The following is a 21,809-nucleotide window of genomic DNA, read 5'->3' as shown; positions in this document are numbered from 1 at the left end:
GCGATAACACTTTGACTACGGGAAGAAAGTGAGAGATGGGAGGTGGCTAGACGCGGGGCGCCATTTTGATCGCCGCGAGAGGAGGAGCGATTTAGAGTGGGCGGGGCCTGAGCTTCCTAACCCAGAGGAGGCGGAGTTGACTGAGCCAAGTGGAGGCTTCAGGTGTACGCTTCCCTAACCGATCGGGTAAGTGGAATAGCCAAGAACGTTTCAACAAACTACAAAAGAATTGTGGGGGTCAAGTGAACGGAATGATGTGAACTGCGAGGAAACAAGCCACTCCGCCTGATCCGCTTCCAGGGATCTCGCCTTTGCTGGGCTGTCGTCTGACTTTCCAAACCCGGTCCCGGGTGGATGGGGGTGTGCGTATCCGTGTGTGTGGTGCCGGCTGTGTTCTGTCATATTATGTCTACTTTTGCCTTCAGAAACCTCTTCTGTGTTAACTTGGGAAAGGATCGTGCTTTGACCATGACTCGAAGTGTGTAACCTTTGTACTGGAAGCCAGTGTTGCCCCATAGCACCCCCGTGCCCCTCTCCACCTTCGGACGTGTTTTGTTGGCTCACTCTCACTCCGAACTAAGGGTCGGCCTCCCAGGAGTTGGTCAACGTGTCACAAGAGATGCCAGCAGCGGATTTTTTTTTTTTTAAGTTTTCTCCGCCCTTAGTTCCCTGAACGGTTAATGAGTGTTAAGATAAAAGTTTAAACTAGTTTAGTGACGGTGGGACTTTTCCCCCCAAAGTAGTACAAAAAGGGTTGAGCTAGCTTGATTCAGACGACTTGTATCATATGATAAAACCAGGAAAACTGTCTAGTCTTAATTTATAGTTAAGTGTCATCTCGGGATTGGACAGACCTAGAAGGTAATCTGGTCTCTTTACTCACGTTTGCTCTAAACATTGAACAATTCCAGGCGCGGAAAGTCTAGTCCTGTAGGCATTAGGAAATACTGTAAGCTCCAGGACAGGTATCGCATGCCTTAGTCACCGCCATATCCCGGAGCAGGCCGAGCTATGTGATCTGTGGGGCTCAGTACAAAATGAAAACGCAGGATCTCTAGCTCAAAATTAGGGGGAAAAATGCCATTAAAGGTACCAAAATATAAGCTGTCACCTTTCTTCTGTAGTATCTCTTTCAACTTGTCATGGTGTTTTAATTAATAGCATTAATTTCCTATTATTAATTATTAGTAACATGAACAATCATGCTATTTTATTAATTTATTATTAATCATTTTATTACTATTAACATTAATTTGCTATTTATTGTCACTTAAGTAAAGAAAATACTTAAATTTAAATCATTAGCATGAATTTTACCATTTTTTATATTGTACTATGCCAGTTTTAAACACAAACATAAGAACATTTAACTTGTATGCAGAATCACTGAAATTTCACAGTTCGTATTCTGTAGTTCATTCAGGCATATGTACTCCGTTCTTACTAGAGCACTGGATACTGCACAAAACTAACTCGCCTGCATTTATTTTACTTCTTGATGCATGCACATCCTACCACCACTATGGAATCCAGGGAATTTTAGTCTCAATCAACTCCCAACATTCTGTGCCTACAGGATTTCATAAATGCTTTATATGAATGGGAACCAAGGAATGGTGGTGGACACACACTCTGAGCCTCTCTCCTCTGATCCTGCGCATGCTCCACTGTCCTATCTGTCCTAAAAGTTCAAATACAAAGTTAAGAATTTAAAGATGGTGACAACAAAGCATAAACCATGTGCTGTTCTGAGCACATGGTCTTATGTAACTACACTAGAGGCACACCCATGAAACCATGTCCCAGAGTCTTATAAGTCTGGCATATCATAACTGTTCAATAAAAAAATTAAGGCTGAACTGGTATCTATTATGTGCTAGGTACTGGGAAGACAGATATAAGAAATAAAGTCCTATCTTCAGAGAGATCCCAGTCTAGGGGACACAAGCAAAGCAAACAGATGATCACAGGTACACCCTGAGTGCTGTAAGATTGCTCTATACAAATTCTCCCTTATTGTGAGCTGGACTGTGTCATTCCTTCACCGGTAAGTGGCATAGTATAATGTGATGAGTTCTGGCTTTTACAGTGGGCTAGATTTGGTATTGAATTCTGTTTCTGCCCACTTAGTAACTGTGTGATCTGGAGTAAATAATATATTTCCTCTGGCCTATTTCCTCTTATAAAGTGAAAGGGATACTGTTTATATTAGTGTGGGTTTTGAGAGAATGTAAGTGTCTAACACAGTGTCTGGTTTACAGTATGCAGTTAGTAAGCAGTTCTCAGCTTGGTTGCGATAGTTGGCCTCCCCCTTTAGGCATTGTCTCTGCAGCTCGATACCCAGCTGCCTCCTATTTTCCATCCTTCCCTTCTCTAGATCCTACTTCTGGGCCACTGACTCCCAGCAATGGAATCTGGAGAGTAAATGTTGTTTGCCTCCATGTGGCCCAAAGCTGTCCTCCTGGAGCCGCTCTGAATGTGTGTGAGAGCTTTTCTAACCTCTTTCCCTCAACTCCCCAACTCCAACCTCCTCTTCCCCACCTCCCACTCAGATATAAACACACTTATACACACACTCCCACTCTACCTTCTGGGCTGTTGGCTTGCCTGATGTTCTGCATTTCTAAACCAGTTATTCAGGCTATAGCCTCTGAGGGCTGGAATTTATTCCTGTTTTGATGAGGAAAGAAAAGACTTACCTTTGAAAGATAGTAAAGGGTACAAAATTAGGATTATATTTAATTTAAATTTGAGTCTTTATTATTCCTACTATCAGTAGATATATCTAGAGTGCTTTTATTATCCTCATTTTAAATATATGTGGTAGTCATTGAGCCGATTTTGACATGTTCTTAATCAGTACTTGCTGGTTTCTGATACAGAAAATATAAGAAGTTAGAATTTGGAAAATCTAGGTAAAGAGTATACAGTAATTATTTGTATGTCTTTTCTGTCCATCTGAAATTATTTCAAAAGAAAAAGTTAAATGGCTCATTCCGGAACAATTATAGCTTATTCAATTCAAAAATATATTTGAGATAATTAAAATATGATTATATAGGGCTTGTGGCCCATTGTCAACAGGTTATATGTTATTTGGGAGACCAAATTATGCATAATAAGTAATTAAATGGTAATAAAATTGGTATTAGATTAAGTACTAAAGTAAATGCCAAGTCTTTTTTTTCTTTTTTTTTTTTAACATTTTTTATTGATTTATAATCATTTTACAATGTTGTGTCAAATTCCAGTGTTCAGCACAATTTTTCAGTTATTCATGGACATATACACACTCATTGTCACATTTTTTTCTCTGTGAGTTATCATAACATTTTGTGTATATTTCCCTGTGCTATACAGTGTAGTCTATTCTACAATTTGCCAAGTCTTAAATGTGTGGAATAGCATGTTTGTGGAGGTTGTGTTATTTGAAATTATCATCAAAATCAGAAATTCAGTTTCTTAAGAAACTTGTGGATCTTGGGAAAATTTAAAAAAAATTTTGTTGGAAGAATATTTCAAGTGATGCTGAAGGACCACCTTTCACTTACTAAGTAAGCGTGTACCAGAGACTATTCAGATTAATGAGGTGTTTCATTAACAATTTTAATGAGAACTCCAACAGTGTTCTTAGAAACAGTGTTAAGTTTTGTCTTCATTCCTTGTTGCAGTTGGCCTAGAGTGGGATTCCCTGCCCACTTCCTATTACTTTTGCTTGGGGTTTTTTGGAGTTTTATTCTGCTTGCATTTTATTTATCTCTGCTTGCACACCTCATCACCTGGATGCTCGAGGCAAGATACTAATCACTGTGTATATATGTCTACTTATTGTAAAATATACTTAGCATATATTTTTAAAATATCAAATTATAACTGGTCAGGTTATCAGAATAATTGAACACTAAAGCTGCCTACCAAGAAAATATGTTTATTTGTAAATGAAAGTAATAATTTAAATTTCAAAAGCTAATCATTTGTGGAAGTTTCCATTTCTCTTAGTAATTTAAACTTTCTTTTGTAAAAGTGATAGTCTAAGAAACTTGTCTAATTTTTAGCCTAAATGTCAAACATAGAATAGAAAACACAAATGATCTATTATAGAAGTACTTGACAGAGGAGGATATAGCTGTGTGGTAGAGTGCAGCTCGGTGGAGAGTGCGTGCTTAGCATGCACGAGGTCCTGGGTTCTATCCCCAGTACTTCTGTTAAAAAATAAATAAGTAGATAAATAAACCTAATTGCCACCCCCCCAAAAAAAGTTTTTAAAAAAGTGCTTGAGCATCCTATACTGTTGTACAACCATTGAAACACTATTGATAAACCTTAGTAACTACCTTTTATTTCAGGACTTGTATTCCTTAAACCAACAATTTCTAGAGAGCTGCATGCTCAGTCCAGATATATGACTGAAGCAAATGAATCACGTGTGCTCTTGGTCTGGTGTTCCTCCTGTCTATTTTAAATGTCAGCTATTTAAAGTATTAGTATTAAAAGAGGTTACTTGGGCATTTCTCACTTGGAATATTAAATACTATAAGCTGTGGTTGCTTTTTTGTGAGGACAGAAACCTAAATGCCCTTTGGCCCTCTTTATGTAACTGAACTCTTTCTTTTCCAGAGCAGTAGCTGTTCACGCTCCGTGCACCGTGAACTCTTGTGATAATTAGCCCACAGTAGCTTTATTTTCTACATCCTCGCACCTGAGGAAGAAAGAAAATGGCTTGTGCTGAGTATTCTTTCCATGTGCCAAGTCTAGAGGAGCTTGTTGGAGGTAAATACAATACTAACTTTGAGGGTTTTTTCAATTATTCTAAGGAAAAAATTAAAAATAAAAACGTTCTAAGATATGATTTTGCAATAGTACTTTTGATACAGAACTCATTTTCCTTTTTGGTGTCTATTCTGTACTTTTTTTTGCATCCTGTTTTTCTTGAAGTCTAGTCAGTTTACAATGTTGTGTCAATTTCTGGGGTACAGCATAATGTTTCAGTCATACATATACACACATATATTCGTTTTCATGTTCTTTTTTCATTATAGGTTACTACAAGATACTGAATATAGTTCTCTGTGCTATACAGTAGAAACTTGTTGTTTATCTATTTTATATGTATTAGCTAGTATCTGCAAATTTCAAACTCCCAATTTAATCCTTCCCACCCACTCTACCCTCTGGTAAGCATATATTCTTACCAGGAAATTTTTTTAATGAAAGTCAGAAATTCTGCCTGTCAGAAAAAAAAAAACAAATTCATCATTCAAAGATTCTTGACGAGATACCAACTTTACAGAATGAAAATGAATATAGTAATCCAAGATTTATGTGTGGTGCACAAAAAGTTGCACGATTTTGCTTTATTAACTTCTTGCCAGTTGCAGTATTCTTTAAATATATAATCTACTGTTGGGTATTAATCATGTTCCCAATCTACTACTTCCCCCCCCCTCCTGATATGACAGACTGCCAATGAACTTGCTTAGATTCCTCTGCATATATTTTTAGGTATTTCATCTTATTTAAACAAGAATTTAAGGCAGGGGGAGGGTATAGCTCAGTGGAAGAGCACGTGCTTAGCAAGCACCAGGTCCTGGGTCCATTCTGTGTACCTCCAATAAATAAATAAATAAACATAATCCCCCCCCCACAAAAAAAACCCCCAAATTTAAGGCAGCTTCATAAGATTAATTACAAGGAACAGATACAGATAAGAAAAAAGAAAATAAAAATAGGATTATAATATGAAACCAGGAATAGTACTAATCCAAAACTGCATAGCCTATCAGAATGCCTGACAGCCTTTTGATTCTATTCTGAGGGTAACTGTAAAACCTATCCGTATTTCTCAGAGTTTATCTGTCCTGGTAGTTTACCTGTCCTGCTAAGGATGAAGTCAGGAAGTACACTAATCTTCGGGTTGGTTGTGGCTCTCCTCTTATAACCTCCCTATTTTTTCCTAAATCGAATGGGAGTTAGTAAATAATCTGTATTGCTAGTATTCTTTGTATTCTTTTCTGTCAATCGTTCTGTCTTTCCTGATATGACAGGACAGCTAGGAACCTTGTCTCTGAGTGCCTTCCTACAACCTATCTTCTCTTGTATGTTTACATTTCTATTTTCTTTCTATATGTACAGGATATAATCAGTACAGAATAGAGATGGAATCTTAAGTTTTTTGGCTTAAGATTGATTTTCAATTTTGACAGAAAATCTTATACCAAGAACTTGGTCCCTTTGTAATTTGTAAAAAATACATTTTACTATATTTCCATACACTGAATCTTAATTTATATATTCATAAATCTGCAGTTATTAGACTAGGCAGGGGGATTTTCCAGTCACCTTGGTTTCTGTTCTTATATAGATAAAAGATCTGGTGTGGAATATCTATATGACTGCATTTAGGATGACTTCATGTTTTTAGAGAGTCTGATTCTACAAAACAAACTAATGGCTAACACTACTATCAGAGAAGTGTTTTATAAGAACTTTTCATCCTTAAAAGTGCGTTGCTCCAAGATTTATAATTTTGAGACATCTGGGTTTGCTGTTTTACCTTTTTGACTGAGTTATATCTAAAGTACACTACTATTAAGTATATAGTTTTATGAATTTTAACATGTTTATACCCATATCACACCCATAACACACCCAGATCAAGATATAAAATATTTCCAGCATCCCAGAAGACCGCTTCACACACTTTGTCAACATCTCTACCCCAAGAGGTAACCACTGTTCTGACTTCTGTCACCTTAGATTAGTTGCCTGTTTTTGAAATACATGTGTAAGTGAAGTCACATATTCTTGTATCTTACTTCTTTTGCTCAACATTTTGTCTGTAAGCATTAATGAAGTTGTTGCATGCAATGGCTTACTTTCTAGCAGTTTAAATATTTACATTTCAATATTTGGAATCCTCTCCCCAAAAGAAATGTAGTCCTCACCTGAGTGCAGTGTTTATCTCCAGTGGCTTATAATCCCTACAGTTTGTAGTGGTATTTATGGAAATATTCATGTGTCTTAGTCTACATTATATCCTGTGGTTAATTATGTGTCTAGTGTCTAATTACATTCATTAATAAAACCATTTCCCCCTTTTTTTAATTATACAAACTTAGGTTGGGAGTGTGGCACACAAAAAAGTTGAGGGAAGAATTGATACATGGTGGCAAATTTCTACCTAATGTTAACTAACTCTTTTCTTTGTCTTTATTAGTTCTGCAGAAGGGGCTGAAGGAGAACTTTGCTGATGTCCAGGTCTCTATAGTTGATTGCCCTGATTTGACTAAGGAGCCATTTACCTTTCCTGTAAAAGGTAAGCAATTTTGGCAATGAACTTTTGTTTTCAGTCCTAGTCTTTTTCTAAAACCAGGAGTATTTTCAAGGATTATCTTAGATTATCTACAACTAAAGGATATTGCCCAGATTTTTAGATTAAATTGTGCTTAATTTCTGTGCTGACTGTTTTCCAATATTGCTCAAATTTCACTTTATACCCTTCTGGAAAAAATACTGTGTTTTATGTATTTTGTAATTTTCACAGGTAATATGGTAGATATTCAGTAGGCTGGAACCCTTGACACCACATGAGAGTTTTGTTTTAAATTGCTTAAATGACTGTTATGGAAGCTCACTTTAATTTTTGTTTTTATTTATTTATTTAAAACCAGAAGGGATCTTAAAAGCCTGGTATTTGAATCATCTATTTTTTTTAATTTATCTTTTTTTTAAACATTTTTTTACTGAGTTATAGCCATTTTACAATGTTGTGTCAAATTCCAGTGTACAGCACAATTTTTCCGTTACACATGAACATATATATATTCATTGTCACATTTTTTTTCGCTGTGTGAATCATCTATTAAATACTTATATCCCTTTAATAAATTGGGTCAAGTGATCACCCAGCCAAAGTTTAAAGAGAGAAGGAAGGGATATTACTATTGAGTAAATATAATTTGTCAGACAGTATGATACATGTCTCTATTTGATGTCTTGATTTTTATAATACCACTGTGAGGTAAGTACTAGCCACAGTTTATACATGAGAAAACCGAGCTCAGAGAGGCTGAGTAAGCTCAGTGTGAATCATAATCAGAATTCAAATCCAGGTCCATCTGCTTCCAAAGTCCAGCGTTCTCCCATTATACCCTACTGCGACGCGGAATTTGGAGAGAGCCACTCACATGTACTCACTCTTTTACATAACTGACATCTTTGTTAAAAAGTAGTTTTACATAGAAGCCCTGGACTCTAGTTTTTCTCTGCCGCTTACAGATTTCATTACCTTGGGCTTCAGATACATTAAAATGGGGGGAAGGGGGATTTGGGTTAAATGTTCTTTTTGGGTCTTTCTGGTTTAAACAGTCTTTGATTTTAAGTTGACTTGTAAATTCTAGAATTTTTGTGTACCAGATGCCAGTTTTTCTTCACACCTTGAAAGTGTTTATCATAATACTTTTTTTGGTTATGCATCTTCCAATTATAAAAGTAATATATTTCCCCAATAAATAATTGATTAAATAAACAATTAAAATAAAATAAAAATCAGAAAACACAGAAGAGTACAAGGAAAAAGGAAAAATGGTTCATCTTAATTTTATTACCCAAAGGGTTGGTTTGAAAAAGCTTTCAATAATTTGTGAATCTTTAAATTGTAATACTAAGGAAGCCAGATATGTGTGTATGTATATATATGTATGATCTTTCATAAACATAGTTATCCACTTTCTACATGAACTGGTCTTGCTCAAGTCACCAGTGACGCTGGTGTTTTCTGGTATTGTTTGGTCTCCCTCTGTATCTCATGCTGGTGGCCGTTGCTGCCGGACATTTTCTCCCCTAGCTCTCCTCTCTCCTTGGTTCTTTTGCCTCTTCTTCCTTGGTGCCTTTCCTTCCTCCATGATGTTCTTTCATCCTCATTGTTTTTCTGGATCCTTTCTCTTTCTGACAGTCTCTTAAATTTTGATGTTTCCCAGAATTCTTTCCTCATCTTCTTATTCTGTACAGTCTCTCCAGGCTTTTCCGCCTACTCCTGTGGTTTTACCACTTGGATACAACAACTTTGAAATGGCTACATCTCACCTAGCTCTCTCTTCTTCTTAGCTATCGATCAGTAATTCCAGCTGTCTCCAGGACATCTCCACCTGTATATGCGAAGGACAACCTGAGGTCAACATGTCTAAAATTTAACTCATTCCTTCACCATAGGTGCCTATTCTCCTTTCTTTGTTCTTTTTCTTAATTTCCTCTTCTCTACTTTTAGCTCATTACCTGTCTTTTCCCTAGACTACTAAAATAGCCCTTCTCATAGTTTCTAATAGTTTCTCTAAACTGCAACAATACTATCACTTATGAGAAAGAGTCTTATCCATGAGTAATTTCTGGTGATCCCATGGAAAATATTTCCAAAATCCCTAATTATACATGGAACATAAAAGAATTTTGTACATCTATCCTCTGTATAGCTGAATAAATTCAATTTTATCTACATTTACTGTGGAGTGACGTTAATATGAAACTGACAAGACTACTTTTTCTCAGACAAAAGATAATTATTTTTCACTTTGCACTAAAAAAAAAAAAAGGAATGTGCCTTTTCCCAAATTATGTCTAGCTGTACTTGTGATGTTAATTAAAAATCTAAGTAGAAAGTTCCTAGCATCTGAAGTTACGTCTAATTACTTGTCATTTTTACAAAAACCCTTGGGAACAAACACCTTTGACAAGAGGACTTCCCAATATGGATTTTTAAAAGAACTAATATTTTATCAGAGCAAAATATTTAAATTAAAATACAATTTTAGCTAACCCTCTCCCCTAAAAAAAGATTTTTAAAGGAATAAGTCACTGTAGACTAATTTGAGAAACTTCATCCAATCCAAATTTTGGCCCCAGTAGTCCTTGACCTGTCATCAACTTTCTACTGCCTTTATGCTACTAACTATATCAAGTTATGCTTTGTTATAACACTATTAGAAACACAGGTAGTTAGAATCAGACAGGGGTCCTAGCTACTTACATCTTCCAACACCTGCTATTTGTAGAACTATAAGAATGGAAAAGTTATATACTCTTAATAAATTAGTGTCTTCTGGCATTTTATTCTTAAATTTATGTTTGCCTATTTTTAAGATGGCTTTTTTTTTAGGCATCTGTGGGAAAACTAGAATTGCAGACGTAGGAGGTGTGCCTTATTTACTGCCACTTGTAAATCAAAAAAAGGTAAGTGCACCTTTACTTTTCACACTCGTGATGATTATGGAAGTTGGATTGATTCCTCTTTTTATTGTTGACCAATGTGGCAAAGAAGTGTGAACGGACACTAATAAGAAGTAAGCCAGGGAATTTATGTAAGTTAGATTTAAATAATGTTTTTCCTCTTGTATAGGTTTATGATCTAAATAAGATTGCAAAAGAAATCCAGCTTCCTGGAGCTTTTATTCTTGGAGCGGGAGCAGGCCCATTTCAGACTCTTGGATTCAATTCTGAGGTCGGGATATATATAATTATTTTATTTTATTGATTTGACATTTAGTTTGCCTTTTTCCTTTTACTGACCTGTCAGAAATCCTGTCTTCTGAATGAATTGTAAGTGGTTGATGTCACACCTCTCTACAGATCTGAAATGTTTGATATAGATTTGGAGCATAGCACATGTTCCAGCTGGCCCAGCTGAAATGGAGCACTAATCTCTAAATTCAGATTTTCTTGAGGTATACACTCAGTATTAGATGAGTCCATCCAGGGCGCTCCTGTGGTTTGCTGAGGACTCTAAACTGTGAAAAATTTTAATCCTTATACATCATAGGATTCTTAACTGCTCTATAATCTTTGCCGGTATGAGGACAACTTTCAATCAGGACTATTTCATGATCTAGTCACAACTCCCTCTTTCAGACCAAATAGTAGGGACCTACACCCCAGTAATATAATTAATTACAAAAGGTAGTATCTATTAGTGTGCATGTCAACGTATTTTCAACATAAAAAATCACTGTTTCTTCACATCTCATGAACAGAAGAGGGAATAACCCCTTCAATCTGCTTATTTTCTCACAGCCTCTTACAGATGTGAGCAGTAGACAATAATCATACAAGTTCTTTTACTCAAACATTAATATAAGTTGTCTAGTGTTCAAGATAGATGAAGTTTAAAATTTAAAATGAGACATTTTAATGCAAATGTCACAATGTTATAGAAGCACTACAAGAAATACTGTAAACATTTTATAAAATGTTTTTTCAGTTTTTTGATATTTGTAAATATCAGTATTTTGAATTACATTAAATATTTTATTTTTCAGTTTTTTAAAATTAGATCTCAAATAAAATGTCTTAAAGTCTAAGACAAAATATTTTGTTACAGTATTCAAGATATTCTCTTTGCATAGAGGTACTAGGATTGACTAATTACCTTATTTACTTTTCTTTTCAGTTTATGCCAGTTATTCAAACAGAAAGTGAACACATACCCCCTGTGAATGGAAGTTACTTTGCTCGTGTTAACCCTGCAGATGGAGGGTGCCTACTGGAGAAATACAGTGAGAAATATCATGACTTTGGGTTTGCACTACTGGCTAATCTTTTTGCCAGTGAGGGCCAACCTGGAAAGGTGATTGTGTTCATAAAAATGAAGTATTCACCAAAAGTTTTTAGCTAAAAATGTGAACGTTTATTGCTACTACTATAATTTTCTTAAGGAAATCCAAAGCTACCTAAGTCAAAGCTCTTTAAATAACCCAGTTATACAAAAATCAGACAGTACTACAGGCAGAGTGAAAGTCTCATTTAAAACTGAGGTTAAGAATAATACTTAGTAAGCAATACCCTTTTTCCCAAGAACTAAAAGGTAATATTAGGATATTCATGTGGGGAGTGAGTGAGTCAAACAGATGAACCATGCAGCTGAAATAGATAATGTCTACCTAAAGTTAGCTTATATGTAACTTGCTCACTGCTGACTGATCAGACATTGACTGAGACAGAGAGAAATAATGGTAGCAAAAAATTATAGAAAGAGGAGGTAAGGAGAATTAATGACTCACTTCATACTTACTTCCTGTTAGTACCAAAAAAAAGATGATTTCATGTTCTAAAACTGATCGTAATGATGGTCACACAACTCTATTAATATACTGAAACCCACTGAATTGTACACTTTAAATAAGTGAATTGTATGGTATGTGAATTATATCCCAAATAAAGCTGTTATTAAAAAAGGAAGAAAAGATTTCAGTTTTGGCAGTTGTGAGAACTCTCAGATTTTGTAAAGAGAACGCTACTTTAGCCACTTTGAGAGATGAAATAGTGAAGTAAGAATACCTAATAAACTGGAGGTAACAGGAGTCCAGAATTTTAAAGGAAATGAGAAAATGTAATCATCCCCCTCCCTTCCATCAGAGATTAATCCCTTTAAATCAAGGCATTCTCAGTCCTTTACTACCTTGACATATAATAAGAACCTCTAGAGTTCAGTGTAGAATTTAGCTCTAAATCTTTCTCAGTCCAAGAAAGCATAAATAAGACTATTATTAGAGTAAATGATATATATAACTCATACACATATATAATGATCAAGACGTAGAGGTTTGAGACACTTCAGCTCATATCTCGGTGCTCAAAACAAGTGAATATTTGGCATTGATTATATAATGTTTCCCTTTGGTAGTTACTTACATAAAATTTTGAAGCTTAGAACAATGGTATGCATATTTATGTCCTCTCTAGGTCATTGAGGTGCAGGCCAAAAGAAGAACTGGAAAGCTTAACTTTGTGACTTGTATGAGACAGACTCTTGAAAAACATTATGGAGATAAGCCTGTAGGGATGGGAGGTACTTTCGTAATTCAGAAGGGAAAAGTGAAGACTCACATTATGGTAAGGGCCTGTGTTTACATGTGTGTGTCTGTGTGTGTGTGTGTACGTGCTTCAGATCTTAGGGTTTTTTAATATACATTGAGAATTCCACCCTTAAAGACACCTTGAACAAAATATTTTACTCTGTATTAACTTTAAAATTTAAATGATGGATATGTTAAATTCATACTGTACAATAATGTCCTGATAGAGTCCTTTTTTATTAGTATATTAGAACTTTCTTCTCAGTGTATTTGCTTTAAAGATCAAGATAAATGTCAGTTTAAGCCTTTGAAACTGATCATTTTCATTGCTAGAATCCCGACCTCAATACACAGGCTTTGCAATTAAGATGATTGTGGTTTAGGGGGAAGAACTCATTATGAAAATTATAATTTATGGGCTAAATATAATATTTTTATAAGACATTAATGGTGGAATACTATATGAACACAGCCCCAGGGCATCTAGGACTTTCAATATAATTTTTGGTAGGTGAGTGAATGAATGAATAAATGAATGAAGTGTAAAAGTGATTACAACCTAATTTCCTCTTTGTTTTAACAGTAAAGCCATCAGAAAATGTATTGTTTTTAATATTTTTTATCCTGATAATTTTAAATGGCAAGCCAGCTGATTCTGCATTGAAAGATGTAACATCTGTGAAATTACTTTTCCAAATTATTTACAACAAAGTTATAGATAAACTTATTGGAAAACACCAAAGGATTATGAGATTTGTTAAAATTCAAGTACACAATACTTTATTATTAACTGTAGTCGCCATGATGTACATTAGAGCTCTTACAACTGGAAGTTTGCACACTTTGGTCAACATCCCTCATTTCCCCCACCCGCCTCAGCATCTGGCAACCACCATTTTTACTGTTTCTCTAAATTGGACTTTTTTAGATTTCACATGAGTGATATTATGCAAATGCAATATTTGTCTATGACTGGCTTATTTCACTTGGTATAATATCCTCCAAGTTCATCTACATTGTTACAAACGACAGGATTTTCTTCTTTTAAAGCCTAAATAATACTCATATACGTATCACAACTAGATAGATAGATAATCTCTATTTCTTTATCCATTTATCTGTTGACAGACACTTCGGTTGTTTCCGTATCTTAGCTATTGTGCCCAATGCTGCAATGAACATAGGAATGCAGATATCTCTTAAAGACAGTGATTTCATTTCCTTTGAGTATATACCCAGAAATACAGTTCCTGGGTCATATGAGTTTTAGTTTTAATTTGATGAGAAATCTCCGTAATGATTGTACCAGTTTACATTTCCACCAACAGTGTACAAGTTTTCCCTTTTCTCCACATCCTTGCCAACACTTTTTACCTCTTGTCTTTTTGAAAATAGCCATCCTCACTAGAGTGAGATATCTTAAGGTTTTGATTTGCATCTCTCTGATGAATAGTGATGTTGAGTGCTTTTTCATATACCTGTTGACCATTTGTATATTTTCTTTGGAGAAATGTCTAATTTAGTCCTTTGATAATTTTTTAATTGGGTTCATTTTTGCTATGGAGTTCTATGAGTTCCTTATATATTTTGGATATTAGCCCCTTATCAGATGTATGGTTTGCAAATATTCTCTCTCATCCCATAGATTCCCTTTTCATTTCGTTGACTGTTTCTATTGCTGTGCAGGAGCTTTTTCCCACTTGTGTATTTTTCCTTTTGTACCTGTACTTTTGATGTCATATCCAAAAAGTCAAATCCAATGTCATTAAACTTTTCCCCTATGTTTTCTTCCAAGAGTTTTATAGTTTTAGCTCTTATATTTAGGTGTCAGATTGATTTTAATTTTTGTATTTGGTGTAAAGTAAGGGCCTAACTTCATTCTTTTGCATGTGGATATCCAGTTTCCCCAGCACCATTTGTGGAAAAGCCAGCCCTTTCCCCTCTGAATTGTCAGCACCCTTTTTGAAAATCATTTGACCATATATGCAAGAGTTTAACTTCTGAGATCTCTATTCTAGTGCATTGATCTATATGCCTGTCTTTCTTTATGCCAGTGTCACAGTTTTGATTACTTTAGCTTCATAGTAAGCTTGATATCAGTAAAGGAGTCATCCAGCTTTATTCTTTTTCAACATTGTTTTGGCTCTCTGGAGTCCCTTGAGATTCCACATGAATTTGAGGATGGATTTTTCTATTTCTGCAAAAAATATCATTGGGATTTTGATAGGATTTACAGTGAATCTTTAGATACCTTTTGTAGTATTGACATATTAACATTATTAAGTTGTCCAATGTATGAACATAAGATGTCTTTCTATTTACTGGAGTCTTTTAAAATTCCTTTCAGCAATGCTTTGTCTTTTTCAGTGTATTAGTTGTTTGCCTCCTTAAGTTTATTCCTAAGTATTTTCTTCTTTTTGATGCTTCTACCCTACTTTAAATGCCTTGCTTTTCTTTTCCATCTACCAGTAGCAATAATGACATTTAAGATTAAGATGAGGATGTGTTCACAGGAAAACTGAAGAGCTACGAAAAATAAAAACATAGTAATAGATTCTTTCATTTATTCATCCATACCTTTTAGTGCATACATATTGATTGGTGGTCCTTTTGAAAACTAGGGTGTATAACTTCTTTTCATGCCAAAAATAGCAATAGAAAATATGAAGACTTAAAGGTTTTGACTTAATTAAATTATACATAATTTAAAACTTCAATACTCGATAATATTCAATCTGTTTATTTGTTTAATAACCTTTTATTGTAGCCTGCAGAATTTTCTTCCTGCCCATTGAACTCTGATGAAGAGGTGAATAAATGGTTGCGTTTTTATGAGATGAAGGCTCCTTTGGTTTGTCTGCCAGTTTTTGTCTCCAGAGACCCAGTAAGTGTGTCTTTTATATTGCAATATATTACAATGATAATCCTTGATTTTTAGAATTCAGCCCTTTTTGTGTTGTTATTTAAGAACTAGGGTAGTCTCTAGAATTACACTGAAAGGTAAGGGAGCAGGTGGCTGACAACCCTGTCACTTAGGCAGAGCAGATTTTACCTTTGGAGAAATGAAGGCACAGGCGTTTTAAATAACACACAAATTCCTGTTATTAAATAGTAGAATCAGGACAGAATTCAGGTCTCCTGTCATCTTATTTGCTGTTCATTATATTCTAATACTAATATTCTACCACAGAAGAATATAATATAGACTAATTCAAAGCAAGTATCTACCAAAATACTGACTAGTTGTATATTTTGATCTAGTGATTACATATCTAGGAATTTATCCTTAAATATATGTGTAAGTGCATAAAATGATTAGTTAAAAGGGTTATTCATGACAGCACTGCTATAACAGCAGAAGAATTGGAAATAATCTAAATGTCATTTGAAAGTGGTGGGTACATATACTAGAATACTATGTAAGTGTAAAAGAATTAGGAAGCTCTTTTATGATCTGATACACAAAGATCTGAAAGTTATATTATTAAATGAACAAAAGCAATACGCAGCACAGGAAGTGCAAAGTGCTACCATTTCAGTTAAAAAAAATAAAAAGTAAATCCTTCTGGAAGGACTTAGAAAAAACTGCTTACTTTGGTTGCCTGCAAGGAAAGGAATGGTGAGGGCAGGAGATGGAAAGAGACATTTTACTCAATATAACCTTTGCACCCTTTGAATTTTGAATCATGTAAATGTATTACCTACCAAAAAAATAAAATTATTATAACATAAATAAAAATGGCCTCACACTCCCTTAAACAAGTTCTATGCAAAATAATTGGAATACTAACTGATAGCTTCTCTGTCGTCCTAGGGGTTTGATTTGCGGTTGGAGCACACGCATTGTTTCAGTCATCATGGAGAGGGAGGACACTACCACTACGACACTACCCCAGATACAGTGGAATACCTTGGATACTTCTCACCTGCAGAGTTTCTCTATCGCATTGATCAACCAAAAAAGACCCATTCATTTGGGCGAGATTAAATTAACTGATACTCATTTAGAAAAAACAATTAACTAAGGTTGATTAATTAACTCATTAATTGATACTAATATAAAATCTAATAGAAATGATCTTACTACTTAAGTCCTACTTTTTTGGCCTTTGAAATGAAGGGTATGTTGACATTGTGCTCTGTGTTATTTCATAGATCTAACTGAAAGAGATCATTGGGAACAAAGGTACATGATGGAGACATTCATTTTTTTATTCTAAAGATCAGTGTTATGTTTATACCTTAAATATAATAAACAAGATTAAGAATGAAGTGATTATTCCTACTAGCTAATAGTAATAACTTACATTAATCTACTATTATTCAATTTCCCAAATTAGTCTCGTAACTGCTAAGTGGATATTTCTGAGTATTAGAAAAATCAGGGTTGGAAATGTTGATAGTTGTTACATCTTTGTACTGAGTTTTAAAAATCCATTTTAGAAGCCAGAGTACACTTTTTTATGAAATAAGGTGGTCAGAGAAAGCACTTAATTCCTTTTGGTGAAATTGAACGATACTCAGAAGTTTGCAGTTTGCCTTTCATAAATATTAGCAATTAGATAGTTAGCTGCAATTCCTCCTTTGTTTGGATTGCTAATTGGAAGCAGTCTGGACCTTGCTGGTTATTTGTAAGAAGGGAAAAGAAACAGCATCATAATAACCTTGAAGTGAGTAGACTTTACATAAGTGGAGGCTATTATTGCTTATGATTGCTAAATATGACCACTATCCTTCATGAAATATAAAGTACTTTTACTGATTATAATGGTTGAACTTTTCCTTAATGTTATTCTTTAATAATAATTAGCCAAAAGTCAACTCTAATCTTCCTAATGCCAACAATGTGCAGATTTAAGAACTTTTTAGTACTAAGCGTATAATAAATCTTCAAGAAATATTTTCATTATCTTTGGATGTTAACTATAACATGTCCTGTGAGTATAAATTGCTAAATATTATTTTTAAATAAACACTAGTTTGTAGCCAAAAATTGAATAAAAATTTTATATTCACCTGATGTTGTGATTCTTTTTAATATCGTACCTCCAGACGAAAATATTAGTATTCATTCATTTAACAAATACATATTGAACACCTACCCCGCCCTCTGGAATGTAAGCTCCACAGGGGCAATAATGCCTTTAACAGAACCTGGCCAAAGTCGGCACTCAAAACATATTTGTTGAATAAATGAAGGAATGGGTGAATGATTATGCCAGTTACTTCACTTGATGCTTGGACCTATCATTTACATAGCACAGGAAGACAAATAATAAGCAAACATGTAATATGTCTGGTGGTATTCGTGCTATGAAGAAAAATAAAGCAGACGATGGACCGTGAGGAGGATGCTATTTTGTTGTGGGCAACCCACGCTGAGAAAAGGTGGACTCCCCACCCAAAATTCAGTTTAGACGTCGAGACTGATGAAGTCATACACATACCAACAGTGTATAAAAGAGTGTATTATTTATAATGAGGTGTTCTGGGGAAAGCAGGGCATCTCCCAAACAAGTCCTAAAGTAGCCGGAGAGAACAGGGAGAGGAGACTGGCTTGGGGGTTTTATGGTGGTTCAGGGGTAGGGCCAGGGTGACGGTTCTGCAGGCAGTTTGAACTTCCCACAGGTGTCAAAGAAGCAGCTAGGCTTTCTTACGGGCACAAATGGGGGGCAGAAGGGGAGGGAGGAGAAGGGTAAGGCTTAAAAGCTAGCTGTCAGCAGTCAAATCTCAAAAATGGAATCAGGCTCTATATGACATATTTTATAGGGAGAAATCAGGGAAAGCCTTTGATAAAGAGACACTTGAGCTAGGACATGAAAAAAATGAGACAATGAGCCATGATGTTATTTGGAGGAACATCCTTCCCAGTAGATTTAAAGTCTCAGAGGCAGAAGACGACTTGTTGTGTTCAAGAAACAGCAAAGAGGCCATTATGAACAAAATAGGATCACCTGACCCCATGACGCTAGTGCACATTCTGAGGAGCAATTTTTTAAATGCTATATATATATATTGCAAAACTATATTAATGCCATATTAAAAATCAATTTTTAGCAGAAAAAAAATTGACTTCTTAGAAAACGCCAGAGAATCTATAGTGAAGTTATTAGACTGAGTTCAAAAAGTTTCTTAAATATAAAATCAGTATACAATAGTGAGGTATATTTCTGCATACCAACAAGAAATGGTTAAAATGTAAATTTGAAAAAGATAATCAATCACTATGTTACCAGAAGTACACAGCAACATTTTAAACAAAAATTATATATAACCATTATGGAGAAAATTATGAAAACTGTTGAAAACTCAAAGAAGTCCAAATATTTATATCTAGGAAGATGCAATCTCACAGAAGTTTCAATCCTCAAATCTATAAATTCAATTTGATGCCAGTCTAATCCTAGTAGGGCTTTTCATAGAACCCCACCAGTTCATTCTGAAATATATGGAATAGCAAAGGGCCAAGATAAGCAAAGATAATTTTCAAGACAACAAGGTCAGGGATATTTGATATATAGGTATCAAAACTTACAAACTAATTATTAAAGTAAGACGGTGTGGTTTTGGCACAGTGATGGGCAATCAAATCAATAGAACACAAAACCAAGGCCAGAAACAGATTCCCACATATGTAGATACTCGATTTTTTTTGAGGTGGTTTTGAAGATCAGTGAGGAGAGGGAAATGTATTCAAATAGTTCTGGCACAATGAGCTATTAATATGGAAAAAAGAAATTGGTTGGACTCAATAGTAAGTGAATTAAAGACCTACATGTGAAAATTAAAACTTTAAAAGTTTTAGAAGAAAATACAAGAGGATATCTTTATGACCTAAGGGTATGAAAGGACTTCCTAAAGAACATAGGCACAAATTATGTAAAAGAAAAAGACAGATAAACCTGATCTGACAACATTAAAATGTAAAACTTGTTTGTCAAACTATAGTTCAAAAAAGTAGAAAGCAGACCACAGTCTAAGAGAATATATTTTTAAAACATAGCTGATGAAATTCAACTACTATTTGGAATGCATTAAGAACATCTACAAACCAATAAGGAAAAGACATTCAATAGAAAAATAGGCAGAAATTATGAACTGGGATTTGGCAGAAAAAGAAAAACCAACAGCCAATGTTAAATAAGATTTCTATTTCCAGTAACAGTGGGTTAGAGAATTCAGACAAATTATATCATTAAAGACAATTTTAAAAGCTGGAAAACACAAAAAGTACCTTCTTGACGATACTGCAGAGTTAACATGATAGTGAAGGAAAACTAGGCCAGTGTCTGGGAGAGAATGGAAGCCCAGCCAACCCCCAGGACCTAAAGATGCTTCAAGCATGAATGATTATTGTTTTAAGCCTGTGATTTTTGGCATACTTTGTTACACAGCAATAGGTGACTAATTTAAAAATAAATACATGGAAATAAGTTGTGGTTATTTCTAGGAGGAAGGCAGATGTTAACTAGGAAGAATACAAAGGAGCTTCAACTGTATCAGTAATGCTTTATTTCTTAAGCTGGTGTGAATACACAGACGTTTGTTATCTTTTTTTTAACTCTTAAGTATAAAGTTAAGGACATAGCATCATGAATCTCTTTTTTGGAAGTATGTTCTTTTGTACTTAATTTTTCACACATTTTCCTAAAACATTTTAAACTTTATACCGAAAGGATTATGATGATTTACTATTTAATGTTCAATTATTCCCCTTTTGTTCTGTTGACTTGGTTAGAATTCTTTTAACATAGTGACATCCCATTCCTATATGTAATACCATTTTTCCTAAGGCGTTCATCCTTTGCATGCTCAGTGACCACCCCTATTTACAGTACGTGGGAAGTGGCGGACAGTAATGGGAAGGGACAACTATGCAGTGTGGGGATATTTTATTTGCCTTTGGGAAGGATGATTAAATGTCAATAACAATATATTATGCAACGCTTTTCTATGAAATGTACTGGTATATGTATGTATTAAGTAAGATTGGATCATAATATGCCAACTTCTTTGTCTCAGATACTAGTGAATTCCTATGAGGCATATTATGACTGAAATGACAAGCCTAATTTTCAAGTGTCCACCCTGATGCAGTGACAGGAAAAATAAAAGAAGTGTAGGTAAAGGGTTAAGAGGATTTGGCTCTGAAAAGACAAGATTAACAGGCAGAGGGTCTGCGTGCATTGAGTGAGAAAAGTGAAGTGTAAAACTGCAGAGCTGCCAAGAACCTGTCCTAACAGGAAGCTGTGAGATGGGCTAAATTACTAAGGAATCACAGCCCTTGGGGGAAGTGAGCTGTCCTACAGGCTTGCCTGGTGAGTTCACACCTGAGGTCACTAAAATCTGCCTTAAGGACCTGAGCTGAGAACCTCTACTATACTGAAATAGTTCTAGAGTTAACTAGCTTCAGTCCCAAATTCGGGCTGCTTCCCATTTGGTATCAGATGTGCGTGGGGTGGGGAGGTGTCCTCTGAAAGTGTCCGGGGACTCTTCCCCCCATGAGTGTGAACATTTTCCCCTCCATCAGTGTTCTCCAAAGAGGGGTGCAGGAATATTAGAATGACTATTTATAAACTTTAGCCTTTTAAATATATATTTTATATACATTTCTTCAAGTATATTATTTAAGGCGTGTCAGGTGAAGACTTTTGTGCAGATACAGTTTGAAAAGCTTGGAGATCAGATACACTTACATCATCTCTCCAAATCTAAAATGAATACAATCTGATGGATATAAAGGCAATTATGTGACTAAAGTAATAAAATATTAAAAACTGAGCTTTTCACAAAAAAAGTCTGGTATATTCATTGGTCAAATACATGATTACTGTTCCTGAAACTCCTACCTTTGGTCCATTTCTCTTTATACATTCTTATTTTTCTGAAACATTCTATTTTTCTGAAGTGTATTAACTATGGCAAGGAAGACTGACTTCTTTAAGTTTAGAATAACTCTTGGATTAG

At 35.0% G+C, this 21,809-nt stretch overlaps 1 protein-coding gene across 3 annotated transcripts; it reads left to right on the top strand.

Moving 5' to 3' along the window:
- The first annotated feature begins 62 nt into the window (after nt 1-62).
- C10H11orf54 (chromosome 10 C11orf54 homolog) lies at nt 63-17,857 on the top strand. Of its 3 annotated transcripts, none has more exons than XM_014560735.2 (9): nt 63-186; nt 4,618-4,770; nt 7,217-7,315; nt 10,151-10,224; nt 10,391-10,492; nt 11,438-11,614; nt 12,730-12,879; nt 15,610-15,726; nt 16,657-17,857. In XM_014560735.2, exons 2-9 carry the CDS (start codon nt 4,716-4,718, stop codon nt 16,828-16,830), a joined length of 948 nt encoding a protein of 315 aa, XP_014416221.2. In that variant the 5' UTR covers nt 63-186; nt 4,618-4,715; the 3' UTR covers nt 16,831-17,857. The 3 variants fall into 3 exon arrangements, with proteins under 3 accessions (XP_014416221.2, XP_032344224.1, XP_032344225.1); XM_032488333.1 differs by having other exon boundaries at nt 69-186; nt 4,623-4,770; XM_032488334.1 differs by lacking the exon at nt 63-186 and adding an exon at nt 1,922-2,047.
- Nucleotides 17,858-21,809: the final 3,952 nt, after the last annotated feature.

This window comes from Camelus ferus, chromosome 10 (genome assembly GCF_009834535.1).
Source record: "Camelus ferus isolate YT-003-E chromosome 10, BCGSAC_Cfer_1.0, whole genome shotgun sequence".
In the NCBI taxonomy this organism is placed as follows: Eukaryota; Metazoa; Chordata; class Mammalia; order Artiodactyla; family Camelidae; genus Camelus; species Camelus ferus.
This window is presented reverse-complemented; position numbering and strand designations above follow the sequence as displayed.

Excerpts from the sequence above, each read along its gene's own strand:
- C10H11orf54 (XM_014560735.2), top strand. The coding sequence starts at position 4,716 with ATGGCTTGTGCTGAGTATTCTTTCCATGTGCCAAGTCTAGAGGAGCTT. Across the intron at positions 10,225-10,390 it reads CACTTGTAAATCAAAAAAAG|GTTTATGATCTAAATAAGAT; the intron begins GTAAGTGCACCT and ends CCTCTTGTATAG. Across the intron at positions 11,615-12,729 it reads GTGAGGGCCAACCTGGAAAG|GTCATTGAGGTGCAGGCCAA; the intron begins GTGATTGTGTTC and ends TGTCCTCTCTAG.